Source organism: Octopus bimaculoides, chromosome 23 (assembly GCF_046866305.1).
Source record: "Octopus bimaculoides isolate indiv1 chromosome 23, ASM4686630v1, whole genome shotgun sequence".
NCBI classification, from domain to species: Eukaryota; Metazoa; Mollusca; class Cephalopoda; order Octopoda; family Octopodidae; genus Octopus; species Octopus bimaculoides.
Genome location: NC_142950.1, coordinates 16,892,932 through 16,912,261, shown reverse-complemented (window position 1 = coordinate 16,912,261; position 19,330 = coordinate 16,892,932). Strand labels below are relative to the sequence as shown.

Below are 19,330 nucleotides of genomic sequence, written 5' to 3'. Positions count from 1 at the left end.
CGTGGGGCTGGCCAAATTGGAGCAATCTCGAGAATAAACAGACAAAATTGCAAAGATAATCTGGAACTTGACTGAGGAAAGAGAACTCCGAATAACCCGTCCTTGTTTTCTTTGTATTGTCTCTCTGGATGTTTTCTTGTCACTTTTTTGTATTACCTAACAGTCTGAATGTTTTGCGTGCTTGTCCCATTGTGTATTTGATATATATATATATATATATATATATATATATATATATATATATATATATATATATATATATATATATACATATAGATATATATATATATAATACATACATAAACATACACACACACACACACACACACACACACACACACACACAAATTCCAGTGTCCTCTTAAGCTTTGAATCACTAGGTTTGATATGATAATCCATAAATCAGAACAAAAAAAAAATTAAGAAAATAAAATCAGTGACAGTTAAAAATCTGCTTAGAATTATTTACTAGCCTGTATGCTCTGGCTAGGTCAAAATGGTTTTTCGCATTCTTCCTTTCTTCTTGAAGAGTTAAGATTTAATTATAAAAATATGTCCTTCTGTTTAAATGTAATTTCATTAAATTTTTATATCTTTGTGCAGCTGAAAATTGCTCTACATTTTATATTTGATGTAATGTTTACTTTGCTCAATTAAATGGAGTCGCATGAAACGATCGTACTACATTAACTGTAGATATCCTTGTTGCTTATTTTGATTATCTATCTATCTATCTATCTATCTATCTATCTATCTATCTATCTATCTATCTATCTATCTATCTATCTATCTATCTATCTAGACGCCATATACAGGTGGCCTGAGGATAACACAAACCATACATTAAACCTAATACCAATTTCAAATATATTAATGCACATAGCAATCACTCAAACTTTATAAACAGAGGATTTATTCAGGGCATTAATAAAAGAATTTCGTATCTCTGGTCCAACGAAGATATTTTCAATAATTATAGGGAACACTATAAGACTGCAATGGCAAAAGCAGTCTTTAAGCAAAAAATTAAGTACCTTTACTCGGAGCCTTATAAAAATAACCCGAATAACATAAATTATCTATAATTATAATGATAGTAATAATAGGCAAAATGTCTATAATAATAATCACAAAAATAATAAGAATAACAATAATAATAATAGTATTAATAATAAAATTAGTAGGTAGAACAATAAGGTTCATAATAATATCATTAATAACATTAGCTATGATAACATTACTACTACTACTACTACTACTACTACTACTACTACTACTACTACTACTACTACTACTACTACTACTAATGAGAATAATAATAATAATTCACCTAAAAGAACCAATAAAGTCACTGTTAGCAATTATAATACGAAGGTAAATAAAATTAATAAATCGAATAGGTACAACCCTACCAAAGCTGATCAATGGTTTCTTCGTTTCAACACGCTGTATATTTATAGTGAAAAATATTGTATGTGGTGAGACGATCTAAAGTCTATTTTTCAGCATATTGGCAGAGGATTTTTTCCTTTGCCCTTATTTATAATTGTTAATAATTCTCACCTTAAAATGTATGCTGGCCACTAATAAAATAAAATAAAAAATTATCCTTATATTAGAAGTAAATTTATTACCATTCACTTCGGTACTGGTAACCACTTTACGTCTGCTTCCTGACCGACTGCACGTGTGTTGAGGCTTGCTATAGAATTTTTGTTTGGATATATTTGGGGTACTTAAGTGTACACATGACTTTGCACCTGCTTTTCCCGAAAGTATATGTAAGTATTCCATTTATGTTCATCGTGTTCCTCGCTGATGAAGGAAAAATCCTTTTGGATTATTCCAGAAATCGGTCCGATTCGAGGATAACGGAGTTTTAAAGAATTTTTGTTAGCATGCTTTCCTCGTTTCTACACGCTGTGTATTTTTAGTGAAAAATATTGTATGTAATTAGATGATCTAATGTCTATTTTTCAGCATATTGGCAAAGAATTTTATTTCATTTGCCCTTATTCATAATTGTTTATAATTCTCACCTTAAAAGGTATTTTGAAATGCTGGCGAATGATAAAATAGTTTTAAAAAAAAATTTATTTTTATATTAGAAGTATATATATATATATATATATATATATATATATATATATATATATATATAACGTGAGAGAGTTAGGAGTTGGGGGTTCAACCCACTAAGGGATAGTATCTATCCAGTATACTGCTGGGAGGGTACCCAATTATTGCTACACTAGTGCTATCCTAGGTGCAATCAATGGGAGCGGGTAAAAGTGGAGGTTTTACCAAATTTTGGGTAAAACCTCCACTTTTACCCGCTCCCATTGATTGCACCTATATATATATATATACTTACATACATATGCTTACACACACACACACACACGCGCGCGCACACGCGCACACACACACACACACACACATATATACACTTACATATATATATATATAATTACATATATACATATATACAAGAGTGGCTGTCTGGTAAGAAGCTTCCTTCCCAAACACATGGTTCCGGTTGCAATCCCACTGCGTGACACCTTGGACAGGTGTTTTCTACTATAGCCTCAGACCGACCAAATCCTTGTGAGTGGATTTGATAGATGGAAACTAAAAGAAGCTCATCGTATATATATATGTAAATATATATATACACATATGTATTTGCGTGTCTGTGTTTGTCTCCCCACCACCATAGCTTGACAACCGATGCTGGTGTGCTTATGTACCCGTAACATAGCGGTTACGATAGCATAAGAATACAAAGAATAAATCGTGGGGCTGATTTATTAGACTAAAGGCGGTACTCTAATATGGCCGCAGTCAAATGACTGAAACAAGGAAGAGAATAAAAGAATATATATATATTTTCACTCTTGTTTATCTTTTATACACACACACACACACACACACACACACACACACACACACACACACACACACACACACACACACACACACATGCACACACACACACATATATATATATATATATATATATATATATATATATATATATATATAAAATGTATATAACATATATATAATATATATATTATATATATATATATATATATATATATATATATATACTTATATATATATATTATATATAGGCGCAGGAGCGGCTGTGTGGTAAGTTGCTAGGTTACCAGCCATATAGTTCCGGGTTCAGTCTCACTGCGTAGCACACTCGGCAAGTACCTTCTATAGCCTCGGGCCGACCAAAGCCTTGTGACTGGATTTGGTAGGCGGAAACTGAAAGGAGCCCGTCGTATATATATATATATATATATATATATATATATATATATATATATATGTGTGTGTGTGTGTGTGTGTATGTATGCTTGTGTGTCTGTGTTTGTCCCCCACTAACACTTGACAATCGATGTTGGTGTACTTACGTCTCCGTAAACTAGCGGTTCGGTAAAAGAGTCCGATAGAATAAGTACTAGGCTTACAAAGAATAAGTCCTGGGGTCGACTAACGGTGGTGCTCTAGCATGACCACAGTCAAATGAATGAAGCTCGAACTTGGCTATTGTATATTTATATACATATATATATTAGCCAAGTGCGAGCCAACCCGAACTTCTACAAAGAGATACTCTAGCAAAACCGACTTAAAAAGTGTGTCCATACAAGACACTGACATTAAATTCAACGAATTCATTTGAATAATACGAGCCATATGCGTTAAATTTGTCCCAAAAAAGAAAGCCACCACACATAAGAACATTATTACCCGAGATAGAAGAATCCTAATGAGACTGAGGATAAAGATCTTGAATCGCTAAAATAATCCCTACCTCAAAATGGTGCTCTTAGAGACTGAGAATAAAATCAGACTCTCCCATGAAAAAGAAAGGGTAAACAGAGAAGCCAGGGCGGTGGAAAATACAAAAAGAAACTCTAAAGCTTTCTACAAGTTCGCAAAATAGTCTGCCTCAGTGCGACAGAGGATAGGGCCACTATTTGATGAAAAGAGCTCACTGACTGCAGACCTCAAGAGGATAAGTGAAGCACTCAAACAATTTTAAAGTGTTTTCACCTCCTCACTAGAAAACATGAATATAAGTAGACCTGACAAGTTCTTCAGCACCTCTAACCTATAAGAGAAAAAGGTGACCATCAATTACATTGACATTACAGAAGAGGATGTATTGTCCGCCATTGATGAGATAAACTCAAACACTGCAACAGGCCCAGGTGGACTCCCAGCAAATGCTTTTCTAGAGTACCCTTGAATGCGGTACATTTCCTCAAACGTTAAAAGAAGGAATAATCTGCCCTGTCCACAAGGGAAGAAGCAGAGCAGATGCTATAAACGACAGACCTCACATGTCAGTAAGATCATAGAACACATTGTCAGGAAAAGACTGACCTCGTTCCTAGAGGAAAATGACTTGCTTACTGACATGCAACATGGATTCCATCCTGGAAGGAGCTGTCTAACACAGCTACTACAGCACTTCGACTGGATACTAAAACAACAGCTCAACCATTCAAATGCGGACGTGATATATCTCGACTTTGTCAAGGCCTTTGACAAAGTCGATCATGGGATGATATGTCACAAATTACATGACCACGCCAGTAGACTGGGAGAGTGGCTGCATGATTTCCTGACACGAAGAAGTCAGGCTGTCACAGCAAATGGTGCTTTCTCTGAAGTGACACCAATCCTCAGTGGAGTCCCCCAGGGAACAGTTCTGGGACCACTACTATTTGTAGTTGTCCTCTCGGACATGCTCTCAGCCATAGAGTCAGCCGCACTCACCAGCTATGACGATGATACAAAGTATCGCAGGCGGAAAAGGATCCTACTGATATCCTAAGACTGCAGAATGACTTGCACGCAATATATAAATGGGCCGATGAGAATAATATGCAGTTCAATGACGCAAAATTTCAAGCACTTCGCTATCAGCCCACAAACAGACAACAGCTGAAGTATACGGGACCAGCAGGCAATGTAATCCCAGAGTTAGAGACGGTGAGTGACCTAGGAATCCACATGAGTAACGGCGCAACTTTCTCAGATGGCAACACTATGCAGGCGGGGGGGGGGGGCAGGTTGGATCCTTAGATCATTCAGGACCAGGAACAGAGACACAATGCTTCTGCTTTGGAGAACTTTTGTCCTCAGTCGTCTGGACTACTGCTCCAAACTGTGGTCTCCACAGAATGTAAAACTAATTGCGGAACGAAAAGCGATCCAACGCCACTAAACAAAGAAGATAAACTCAATAAAACACATGGACTACTAGGAGAGGTTGAAGGAATTGGGACTCTACTCCTTAGAGAGGAGACGTGAGAGATATGCAGTGCTATACATATGGAAAATAATGGAGGGTCTAGCTCCAAATTTCGGAATCGAAATCTACAATAATCTCCGAACTGGACGGTACTGCAGAGTACCAAGGGTCCCATTTTCTCCATCGAGGATACGAACCCAATATTGTAATAGCTTGTGGTTCAAGGGACCACAAATTTTAATGCCCTACCACAGAACATCAGTGATCTGCGAGGTGTAGACATGAAAGTCTTCAAAAAACGTCTAGATAGTTTTTTATCTGCAATACCGGATGAACGCACATCGCAGCAGGAGGCATTCGCTACTTCACCAGAAGCAATACTGGACGCAATAAAGGCGGTGCTTAAAAATGGCCTCACCCTCTGGCTGAAACTCATAAAAGATAAAAGATAAATATGATAAATATATATATATATACATATATATATATATATATATATATATATATATATATATATATATATATATATATATATATACATATAATAGGGGGAAAATTCACAAAAAAAATAACAAAAGACGAAGACAACAAACAGATGTATTAGTTTAACGCTCGGGGAGTGAAAAAGTCTTTAACGTTTCGCGCCTACACTCTTTCACAGAAAGGAACACAAAAAGAAACAAGGAAAGAATATATATATATATATATGTATATATATATATATATATATATATATATATATATATATATATATACTTAATATATGAATGATATTTATATGTATATAATATATGTAATATAATATATACATATATATATAATATATGATATACATACATATACATACATATACATACATAATCTACATACATATATATATATATATATATATATATATATATATATATATATATATATATATATATATATATATATATATATATATATATATATATATACATATAAGCGCTCTCACACACTAGAAAGACACTTCTAAAAAGTTTAGTGACCTTCTAATAAAGAATTTACAACGTTTGAAAAACATGTTCTTTATACTTTGTTAATCTCACAAAGACTTTAAAATATGTATATATATACATACATGCATATATACACCCACACCCACACACAAACACACACACTCACACACATATATAAACATGTTCATGTAAGCATACGGATTTGTGTTGGCTAATGTAGATATTTGAAAACTTCATAAATGGAAGATAAGAAAATGGAGGATTACTGTACCGACGATACTCATGACCACCTCAGCGTCCTGGCAAGAGATCTCGGTGAGGAAGGGCAGGACTTCGTCTAGAATAATCATCTTGTCTAGACTGTCCAGCAATTTCTTGATACAGGTCAGCGCGTTGATTTTCATCTGAAAATAGTGGAAAAGATTAATGGTGAGAGATAGAGAAACAGAGTTAGCGAAAAGCAGTAAAATGAAAGAAATATCTTCATTTATATAGAAGTTCAAAAATAAAATCACAGATGCAAAAAAGAAACGAACACGCAGTACAGTGGGAAAAGTATTAAAAATAACCGTTAACAGATATGGATGTATAAACATCTGCACGGCCGGATGCTCCTGAACCAGTTGTTAAGTGTCCCACCCGTGAAGGATCGATGCTGAATGTGTCGAAACAATTGTCGTGATTAATAATAAAAATTCTAGTATCTTCCATCATGCATTTATCATATACATAAGGAACACTGTGAAAGTGATCGTGCTTTACCAGTAAATTACCACGTGTAAACTATTCATTTTATTATCTAATATATATATATATATATATATATATATATATATATATATATATATGTATATATAAGGTAACAAACGAAAGGAAAAATTCATTCAAAGGGGTGTGTAAAACACCCAATTCCCTGGTACGTCGGTTGACTACCACAAGAATATGGGTATAATGCAAATTATAAACAATAAATTAAATAGACAGGTGGATTCTATGGAGATGATGCACTGTTTTTGATTAATAGTCAATTCAATAGAAACATAAGCCTATACGTGAGAAAATTCCATAATTTATTTAAAAGGTTTGGTTTAACTATCTCTATAGAAAATGAACATGATTCATTTGATTATCTGGATGTTAATCTGAACCTTCTTGTCCTATACAGACCGTATCATAAACACAACAATAATTTAAAATATATAAACGTTCATAGTAACCATCCTAAAGCGATCACAAGAACTTTGGTTAATAACATTCCGAGACGTGTTTCTTATTTATCCTCAAATGAGGAAATCTTTAATAATGATGCCCTTAAAATGCATAATATTAGAATAAAATAGTATATTGTAAATTTTTACTATAATAATGGAAAGGTATTTCACAACGAAGTGAATGGATTTAATAACAGAACTGTATCCAATTTATTTGTAAGTACACGCCATATGCCAACCCAGATACACCGAATTATGTTAATTATAATAAAGATAATTATATCTGGTATATCAGTCCTTGCGCACGACAAATAAAAACCAATTTAGTCAAGCTATTTTACAGATTTATATCTAAGCACTTTAATAAAAAGCATAAATATTAGAAAATAATTAATAGTAAAAGGATTAGAATAGGGTTTTCAGTATCTAAAAGTTTGTTTAGTAATATCTCTTCATTTAATAATAAACGTTTAGATAATTTTTATAATAATAGAAGCAATAATACAATTACAGAGAATGATCTAGCTAGAAATTGTGGTTGTAGATATAAGGATAAATGTTATTTTAATAATTTTTGTTTACAGAACAATATTGTATATAGATGTACGGTGGATACAGAACGAAAAAATTATTATTACATATGGTCAACGGAAAATTTTATTAAAAAATGGCTTGCACATTTAGGAATATAGATAAATTTAACAGTACTAGTCTATGTAAACTAATTTTGAAATTGAAGGATAGTAAAAAATTATACGACATAGATTGGCTCGTACAAAATTAATGATGCTAGATGCAACCTATCTATAGATGAATTGTATCAGTTATTGACATCATAGCTTAATGAAAGACATGCAAGTGTTCTATCTTGTACACACCATTCTAAATGTGTTTAGAAAATTCCAGTAAGTGTGTATATTTGCACTCGTATGTATCCATTTATGCTTGTACATGTATGTGAATATATCAATAATCATATTTGTGCATATATATGTATGTACTTGTATTCATCGGATATGTTGTTTGTATTTATACCTGATGATATTATATGTCATTATGCATATGTATGTGTTTGTGCGTATATGTGTATATATATGTATATATATGTACATATATATATACATACATCTACATACACACACACACACATACGCAGATATATTCATGCAAGCAGCACACACGCATATATATACATATATATATACACCTATGACATATATACACATACATATATATATACATGCACTTACATATTTATACATATACACACATACATACACATATACAACATATATATATGTATACAAAGATACACACACATAAAAATATATATATGTATGCATGTAAAAGCACATATGTATATATATATATGTGTGTGTATATATATGTACATATATATGTTGTATATGTGTATGTATGTTTATATGCATGTTATATATATATATATATATATGTGTGTGTGTTGCTTGTATGAATATATCTGCGTATGTGTGTGTATGTGTGTATGTATATATATGTATATATATATATATATATATATATATATATATATATATATATATATATATATATATATATATATATATATATATATTGTTGTACTTGGGGATGGTCATATTGCCAGTTTAGCCAATAAAAACACACGCACTGTATATTTGGTGTTAATTTGCTTCAGCTTTATATTACATTAATCTTAATCTTATTTCGGCCAGAGTTCTTTCGTCACACTTCTGTGACCTCATCAGTGGTCCTTAGTTTCCTTCTTTCTTATGTGTGTCTCACCTTGCTGACTATCAGCCATTTTGTATTTTGTATTCCTATTGTATGTGTCTACGCATGCGTGTCCTTCAATGTGTCTGTGTCTTTTGTAAGTGCATGTGTGTATGGGGAGTGTCTATATCACCTATATTCTCTGTTAATACGTGTCCGTTTGTATTTGTTTTTATTTATTTATTTGTTCATGTGTGTTTTTTTTGTGTTTAATTAAATTTTGTTAACGTATGTAGTATTTAATTCCATTTGTTTATCTATGTATTGTATTATACTTTGTTCATATTATTATTGGTTTATGGGTAACATGTTGTCACATGCTGTGGTTTGTGGTTTGTTAGTGGTGTGTGTTAGTGTTCCATTCTAGTTTCCTATTCAGGCTAGGTTTCTCTTCTATTATGTGTGTAGCTTCAGTAATTTGTCTAAGTGCTGCATCACTGCTATGTGTAGATAAGATTTTAATTTCTATGTTGTTGATTGAGCCTCTATGTTCTTGCTCAGCGTGCTGGTACAGAACTGATGACAACAACATCTGTTTCAACACACGATTTCACATCAAAAATCTTGCAAAACAAATATATATATATATATATATGTGTAGATATGTGTATGCGTATATATGTATCTCTTTAAGTTTTGTGATCTTAATCTATACTATAGATTATATAGATTCTACATAATAATTTTGAATTTTGAAAATTATTTTTTTAGCAGTTTAATACAGAAATTTGAATCCTTTTAGTGCATATTCTTGTAGTTACTGTAAAATACATCATTATATTAGTAATTTGATTATTAATTACATATTACAAATACGATGTCTTCATTATACTAAATGATTATATGTATAAATACATTCATTTAATTTATTAATTAATTGATGATGATAATAATGATATTAATAATAATAATAATAATAATAATAATAATAATAATAATAATAATAATAAAATAGTTTTATTTAACTTACTAACTAAATTTAATAACCACAATAACAATTAATACAGTATTGTATTGTTTATAACTTGTATTCTTATTACAACAATATTATTTTATTACTTATGAAACAATTAACAAAATTTGGATATGCATTATATATGGTCCTTTAATTAAATCATAATATCAATTATATCTATTGAGGACTAATACTCTAACCTTTTCTATTTATATTACTTAATTTTCATTTACTGAGTTCTCCCTTCAAAAATATACGAATAATAATCCTTATTTAAGTAACTTCAAATCTCGTTACTTCTAAAAAACTAGCAATATTTTGATATCCATTATAATAGCCATAATCTATATATATGGGATATTTTTATAATAGTATTTGTAGCTCTAAATTTATCTACATATTTATTATGGAATTCACCCTACGATAAATGAAGTAAACAAAAAAGTTGTTGTTATTTTATTCTGTTACTTGTTTCAATCATTTGACTGCGGCCATGCTGAAGCACCGCCTTTAGTCGAAAAAATCGACCCAGTACTTATTCTTTGTTAGCCTAGTACTTATTCTATCGGCCTCTTTTGCAGAACTGCTAAGTTACGGGGACGTAAACACACCAGCATCGGTTGTCAAGTGATGTTGGGGGACAAACACACACATATATGACGGCTTCTTTCAGTTTCGGTCTACCAAATCCACTCAGAAGGCTTTGGTCGGCTCGAGGTTATAGTAGAAGACACTTGCCCAAGGTGCCACGCAGTGGGACTGAACCCGGAATCATGTGGTTGGTAAGTAAGCTACTTACCACACAGCCACTCCTATTAAGTTTCTATTCATATTTATTACGGTATTCTCCTTCCGATAAACAACAAATATAGAACACTTTATATTTGTTTATTTAAGCAGCTTTTTAATATCAATAACTTTAAATAAACAGAAGAGTTATATGTTACATGTTTTATTACAGTTTCTAGATTATGTAAGACTCTGATACTTAATTATATACATTCATAATTTTGTTGTATGTTATAGGCGAAAGTTTGTCTTAGACATAATAAACAAGTTAGGATTAATATTATTTGAGATATATAGAAACATATTTCGATAGTTGTAGATTCTACTTACTTATTTTGTCCGTTATAATTTTGTTGTTTTTAAATTTTTAATGTAATTGATATATAGTTGAACTGCTGATGTACACGCTCAAAATACGAAGGCATTTGAATTAATTATTTTACAATCCAGAAATTCTTTCACACGGCATTTCGTCTTTCTACACAATAATTACCCTGCTGAGGTTTATATATAAGGGAATTGAATTGTTTATATATATATATTAAAATATGTATATAAGTCGAAACAAATAGTTGGCTTTTTTGGTTTTTTAAATAATTGTTTGTTATGTTATATTGTCTTATATTCATAGTCTATTATGTTATATTATAATATAAATAAATTATTAGATTGTCATTTGTATCTCTCTAATTTATTGTTTATATACATAGTAATGTTTATATGCAAACATAACGTGGCAGTCCTGTAAAGGACGATGTTACTGTTGTTTTAGCCATAGGAAAACATCTTTTCCAGCTGGCTAATGACACACAGTCTGTGTCCATATATATAGCATTTGCAAGGAGGTCATCGTTCCCATCTCTAGCCTTATGTGATACTCACAGACCTAGATTTCTGGATGTTACCCGTCCTCAGTGTGAGACAATCACCAGCTAGTGGCAAAAGCTATCTTCACTCGCAAATTATAGAATTTGTTTATTTAAGCAGCTTTTTTCTTTAAGCGACACACAGTCGCTGATCTCGCTGATCTTGTATCGAGAAAAACAACATGTTTTAAATCTCTGAGCGAGAGAAATATAGTAAAAGTACCGGATAGTAATGATTATATGCCAACATAACGTGGTAGTCTGGTAAAGGACGATGTCACTGTTGTTTATATATATATATATATATATATATATATATATATATATATATATATATATATATATATATATATATATATATATATATATATATATATATATATATATACATATATATATATGTGAGTAAAAATAAATACAAAAAAAGGGTTTTGTATGATCGTGTATAGAGGAATATATTATTTTATTTAAAAGAGTTCCAGCTCTGTCTGTTTTTTATGTTTTTTATTTATATTCTTGTAAAATTTATGTGGGATATAGAATATGGAATATATAATATATAATATAAAAAAAGATGGATGGTACAATGAAATGAAGTATTGAATGTCTTATTGAATATATGGAATATGTCTTATTGAATATATGAAATATTGAGTGTTCAATATAAAGGATTAAATATATAAATATATAAAGGCGAATACGTATTTTCTATACCTTGTGGTATTTCATCATGGCCGGTATGACAGACTGTAACAGACTGTAATAGACTGTAATAGACTGGCTGGATTTCTGTCTTTTATACCTATTCCTTTGGACAGCAGCAGTATGTGTTTGGCTATTTTTAGAGTTGATGCCAAGTTTATTTTTAGAAATGATGACATTTGATAGATCTTTTGTGTTTTGGTTATAGGGATAAGATTTTTGAACCCCAGTAGGTGTTTGGCTATTTTTAGAAATGATGACATTTGAGAGATTTTTTGTGTTTTAGTTATAGGGATAAGATTTTTAAACCCCAAGTAGGATAAATTTAATCATTGTTTGTTAAGAGTAGGTTTGAATTTCTTAATAAAGTCCTTTTCTTTGCATTTTCTCTCAATTTCATTCCGGTTGTAAAGGTTATAGTAGAAGACACTTGCCCAAGGTGCCACGCAGTGGGACTGAAGCCGGAATCATGTGGTTGGTAAGTAAGCTACTTATCACACAGCCACTCCTATTAAGTTTCTATTCATATTTATTACGGTATTCTCCTTCCGATAAACAACAAATATAGAACACTTTATATTTGTTTATTTAAGCAGCTTTTTAATATCAATAACTTTAAATAAACAGAAGAATTATATGTTACACGTTTTATTACAGTTTCTAGATTATGTAAGACTCTGATACTTAATTATATACATTCATAATTTTGTTGTATGTTATAGGCGAAAGTTTGTCTTAGACATAAACAAGTTTGGATTAATATTATTTGAGATATATAGAAACATATTTCGATAGTTGTAGATTCTACTTACTTATATACTTATATATATATATTCATAGCTACATGCATAAATACACCTATATATATGGTTATATATATATTCTAATATTTCGCTTAGGTATGCGATACTAATAACTGAACACACACATGCACACACAGACACACTCACACACACACACACGAGATACGGAGGAAGATAGAGCAGAGAAGGCGGGAAGAAAGTATGTCTGAGAAGTAAAGGAAAACATAAATTTATGAGAAGGAAAGAGAAGGTTAGTAAGGGTAAGAAAAAGTGTAACAAGAAAAAGTGAGCGATATAGAGACGAGCGAGACGACGTGGGAAGGAAATTAAAGAGAAATCATGGATAGGATAGTCATGGTGGGAAGCATACAGACGATAGATAGAAAGAAAGAAAGAAAGAAAGGAGTGAAAAAAAAAACCAAGAAAGAAAAGCTTTGAGACAAGCTGATATGATAAAAGCAGCGAGATGAGAAAGAGTGAAAGAGAGGAAGAGAAAGGCGGAGCTATAGGGGAAAAGTAAACATAAAAAGTTAGAGAGAGAAAGAGAAGAGAAAATGTACGTGGATGAATGTGTATGAATGTTATAAGTATTTTTAAAGGAGGTAATTGTAAGGGTTATTTTCAATATTTTTTAATATCAAGTAATCAGAGTAGGGTTAAATGTGGTGACTGACAAAATATTATCTTATCAAATAAGCAAGGAGACAACAACTGCAAACGTTTCTGCATTCTTACCAGCCATCAGCAGAAGTAAGGTCTTTCTCATTAGTCGTTGGTCCTCTAGTAACTTATTACATAAAATCTTTCGTAAAAACATCGAAATATACTGGGAAATAAAATTTTATCGAAAATTTAATTGTAAACTGTTGTTAACAATATAATGAAATATATAAACGATCAGCGATCTGTTGCTGCATCACATTTACCAATTGGTGTTCCTCGGAAGGATATGTTTGCGCAAGCAATAGTAGTAAACAGGTTAATTATATACAATGAATGCTTAGCTTTATATCCATCCATCCATCTGTTTTCCCCACCAACTATTACTGGGAGGTTCGTGTGGGTACAGTTGCCATGCACCTCCTCCACAGGGTTCTGTCAGAAGCAAACATCATTATACTTTTCGGCTGGATTCCCAAGCGTGACCAACTGAGACTACTAATATCCGTCTAGTACTTGGGCAACTCCTAGCTCTCCTACCGGTTGCTTCGGCTTGAGGAATTCTTCTTGCGATTCTTTCCCGCGATATTCTAACTAAACACACACACACACACACACACACACACACACACACACACACACACACTCACACACACATCCATTTTCTCCACCCATTACTTTTGGGAGGGTCGTGGAGGTCGTGGAGGTCGAGACCTCAGGTACTTCCTCCTTAGGGTCCTATCAGAAGCAACTATCATTATACCTCCTTGTCGGATCTCCAAGTGTGACCAAACTGAGACTATGGGTATTATTCAACCAACTCATTTTCGTCCTAATTTTAGAACTTTTGCTGGTTGCCGCGGCTTGAAGAATCCATCTTGCGATTCTTTCCTGCGACACTCTAATCCAGTGTCCTTAGTACCAGGGCTGTGATCTGGCCATGTATATTCAAAATTTTATTAAACACGCATGGCATATATCCTTAGGATAGGGAAATCCTGGCATCTGTAGGTAAAGGGAAGCTGTCTTAGGGAAAGGTGATTGTCGCTTCTGCCTGGAAGAATTAGAACTACTCTAAACATGGGGAAGAAGAACAACATAAAATAATTGGCAGAGAAGCACTGGAAGAAATAGTTGTAAAGAAAATAGCAGGAAGAAAATCTTCAGGTCCATATTTTAGAAAAAGGTATTGGGCAAGAAAGACAGGGTTGTGTCAGATGTATGACAGACGCTGTTAACGACAATTATCTTCTTCATTCAAGATTAACTGTTGTACCTAAGTAAAGATAAAAAAAATCGGCCGGCAGCTAGCCAGAATGTCATCAATAGAATATCCACCGTGTACCTCAATATGACATCACAGGATTACAGTACCAACAATAATTTTATAAAACCTGAACAAAGTAGGGGTAAGAATGAAGCGAGGGCCTGCATTGATGAATTACTAATTAACAAAATGATAGAAGAAAGAAACGTAAAGAGACGTGCGGAAACGACGTCGTGGCTGTCCATTGGTGGATTACCATTGGTGGATTACCAAAAATTAATTAGTGGTTGCTGCTATTCCACAGGCAGCCAAGACTGGTAAACCAGTTATCCATGCATCCATGCATGCATCAATCCATCCGCCCACTCATCTTCTTCACCCACTATCCCTAGGAGGGAGGCTCGTGCAGGTCCTCAGGCATCTCCTCTATAGGATTCTATCGGAAGCAATCATCATTACACATTTCCCAAGTGTGACCAAATGAGACTGTGAATATTATCCAACCATTTCTTCGTCTAAATCAAGCCAAGCCTGACATTATACATTATCATAAAGACATATTGCAAGGCAATAGCTTGTTAGCACTTCTCTTTGTTCTCAAGGGTGACGCAGTGGGGCAGAGGAGGGGGAAATATTAACCATATCAATATCTTTACAATAAGTACATGAGGCATCAAGCTGACAGAATCGTTAGCACGCCCGTCAAAATGCTTAGCTGCATTTTCGTTCGTCTTTAAGTCGACTTTGCATTTTATCCTTTCGGAGTCAACGAAATAAGTATCAGTTGAGTACTAAGGTCAATGTAATCGACTATACTCCTCCTTCAAAATTTCAGGTCTTCTGCTTATAGTAGAAAAGGATCATTATTAAGATGGTGGGCTGGCAGAATTGTTAGCATGCTCATTGGCTTTACGCTCTTGAGTTCAAATCCCGCCGAGTTCGACTTTTGCCTTTTCTCTTTCCGGAGCCGATAAAACAAATAACAGTTGAGCACTAGGATCAATGTAATCGACAAATCTTCTCCTCCAAAATTTCAGGCTTTGCTCCCCTCCCCATAGAAAGAATGCCTTCACAGTACATGTTCTGACACAATTGATTTTTCTGAATTGGTTCATTGCAATCTATATTTCTGTACTAAGGTTACCATTAGCTTTGTGTTAAGAAACATATCGTAATATCTTAACAATGTTTCAAACCGAACACAGAGAAATGGTGTTCGTCTCCATTTTGAATGAAAACACGAAAATTCTCGAGAATTCACAAAAAACATCTCGTAAAGAAAACAAGAAATCAAAGGGTATTTTTATTTTCTTTACTAGACTATTTTTCTGAATTTCCGAGAATTTTCGTGTTTCCATGCAAAATGGAGACGAATACTATTTCCTCATGTAATCAGCTTGAAAAATTGTTAAGATATTAAGATATTTTTCTTAACATGAAACCAATGGTAGCCTTAATACACAAATAAAGAAATTTTATCCACTACTGCGGTGTTGAGCAATCATTTTCATCGTTCGACATTTACGTATATCAATCAATCTATCTATCTATCTATCTATCTATCTATCTATCTATCTATCTATCTATCTATCTGTCTGTCGGTCTGTCTGTCTGCCTGTCTGTCTCTCTCTCTCATCTATCTATCTATCTATATATATATATATATATATATATATATATATATATATATATGTCTCCCTCCCCCTCTTTCTCTTTATATATATATATATATATATATATATATATATATAAATTTAGTAAATGGAGTAAAACGCATATGTTAAATGAATTCTTTTATTTCCAACATATGTTATATTCGGCTATAATGTCGTACGGTTAAGCTGGTTCTCTCCCTGAAGAGAAGATTACACCCTTATCAACACCACCTATTCCTATGGAAGGTATAATTTGTAATCTTCGAAACATATGCTGGAAATAAAAGAATTCATTTAACATATGCATTTTACTCCATTTACTAAATTTATATATTTACTTAAGTACCCAAAATAACAAGGAGTTTCTACCTCATAAACAGGAGTTAAACCACAGTCATTTTGTGATCTTTGCTACCCTGGTATCTATTAACCAATTTATTTTGTCCGAGTTAATTATTAACTTAGAAAAAATAAATACATATAATAATAATAATAATAATAATAATAATAATAATAATAATAATAATAATAATAATAATATATATATATATATATATATATATATATATATATATATATATATATATATATATATATATATATACGCGCATGAAAGACAGCGATTTGTGGGGATGCCCTGTTAGTCTACAATTACGAAAGTACATGATGATAAACAATATTATATAAATAGATTTATTCATTCATTTATCTATATTCAGCAGATGCCAACTTGTATGAACACGCACACACACACACACACGCACGTATATATATATTTATATACTTGTATATATACATATGCATATACATATCTATATTCCCATCCATCTTTCTCTGTGTGTGTATGTATGAGCTCACAACCTACGAGACCTCTTAGTCCGCAGCTTCTTCCCTAACCCAACCTCCCAACCCGCATTTGCCGTTACCTCTCTAACGCCACCCTCTACACCGGCACCCATCTTCGACCCTATCATATCACCGACTCCTTCACCTGCACTTCTAACAATATCATCTACTGCATCTCCTGCTCTCTATGCCCTTCTCTATACATCGGGCAAAAGGGACGCCGCTTGGCTGACTGGTTCGCGGAACACCTCCGAGACATCCGACTCGGCAATGACACCTCGGTCTCGCGCCAGTTCCGCTCTACCGGTCACTCTTTGCAACACCTGTTTCTGTTCGGATTGTCCTTGCACGGAGGCTATCCGGACTCCCGTTTGCGTCGTGGATAGGGATTACTATTCTCTCTTCGCTCCTTTGCGCAACATGGAGCTCAACTCTCCTCCCTTCTTCATCTAACGCTCTTCCCATCGCCTCTCTCCGTCTCACACCTATTTCCTCCCACTTATCTCTCCTCTCTTGCTCCGCCTCCTACTTCTCTGCACTTCTACTCTCCTTCTCTCTTCTCTTCACTCCTACCTACATTCTCCCTTCCCACTCTCCCTTCATCGTCACCCCACCCTCGTAACCCCACCCCTACACAATCCAATCCCACCTAACCTATCCATCCCATCCCACTCCTACCCCATCCCTTATACCCACTCCCATATACCCCCTCTACCCCCGCTCAGCCTAACTCACGCCACACCCTTGCTTTCCCCATTCTCGCCTCCCCCACATCCCAACACCATCGCACCACTACACCATACATCACCATACCAAACAACACCACATCACATCACACCACCAGGCATACACTAGCATTGACCACTTTCCAGTCCCACAGCATCATCCACACACCTACACATACACACACGCACACGTAAAGGTCACGAGCCCTCTTCCACACGCACATACATGCTGTCTTATACACACACGCGCACCTTCGTTTTGGGATCACCACTACTTTATTACCTTCCCTTCTTCCTAGCTCTCCTGTGTGACCCCTCTGTCCGGCATTCGACATGAGAGATCGCTAGCCACTATACATTCTTTATTTTCTCTCCTTGTTTCCTTCTGTGTTCCCTTCTGTGGAAGAGCGTAGGCTCGAAACGTTGAAGACTTTTTCACTTCCCGAGCGTTAAACTAATACATCTGTTTGTTGTCTACACCACCTGTTTTCATCTTTAGTTTTTTTGTGAATTCTCCCTGTATGTATATATATATAATATATGTATATATATATATATATACATATAATATATACACGCACACATATACATGTATATATATATACGTTGTATCATTCCATGCGTAATGCGGATTTTTCAATTGCATGAACTAAAAGTAGGAGGGGGACGGGATAAACTACCTGCATCAGCTTGCTAGAAAAGCAGGTAGTAATTTTATCTTGTTCCTTATCCTTAGTGCAAGTTTTGAAGAGTGCAATTCAATTTTAACAGTTATTTCTTCAAAGCTATAATGGAAGTGACAAAGGAGCATATTCGACGT

General features: G+C 33.6%; 1 protein-coding gene across 1 annotated transcript in view; it reads right to left on the bottom strand.

Annotated features, from left to right (window-relative positions):
- Positions 1-19,330, bottom strand: part of LOC106871154 (SCY1-like protein 2) — a 726,002-nt gene that overhangs the window by 147,811 nt on the left and 558,861 nt on the right. Inside the window, exon 12 of the mRNA XM_089340062.1 lies at positions 6,533-6,665. Coding sequence (XP_089196188.1) covers positions 6,533-6,665 — 133 coding nt within the window. The remainder of the gene's footprint in view (positions 1-6,532; positions 6,666-19,330) is intronic.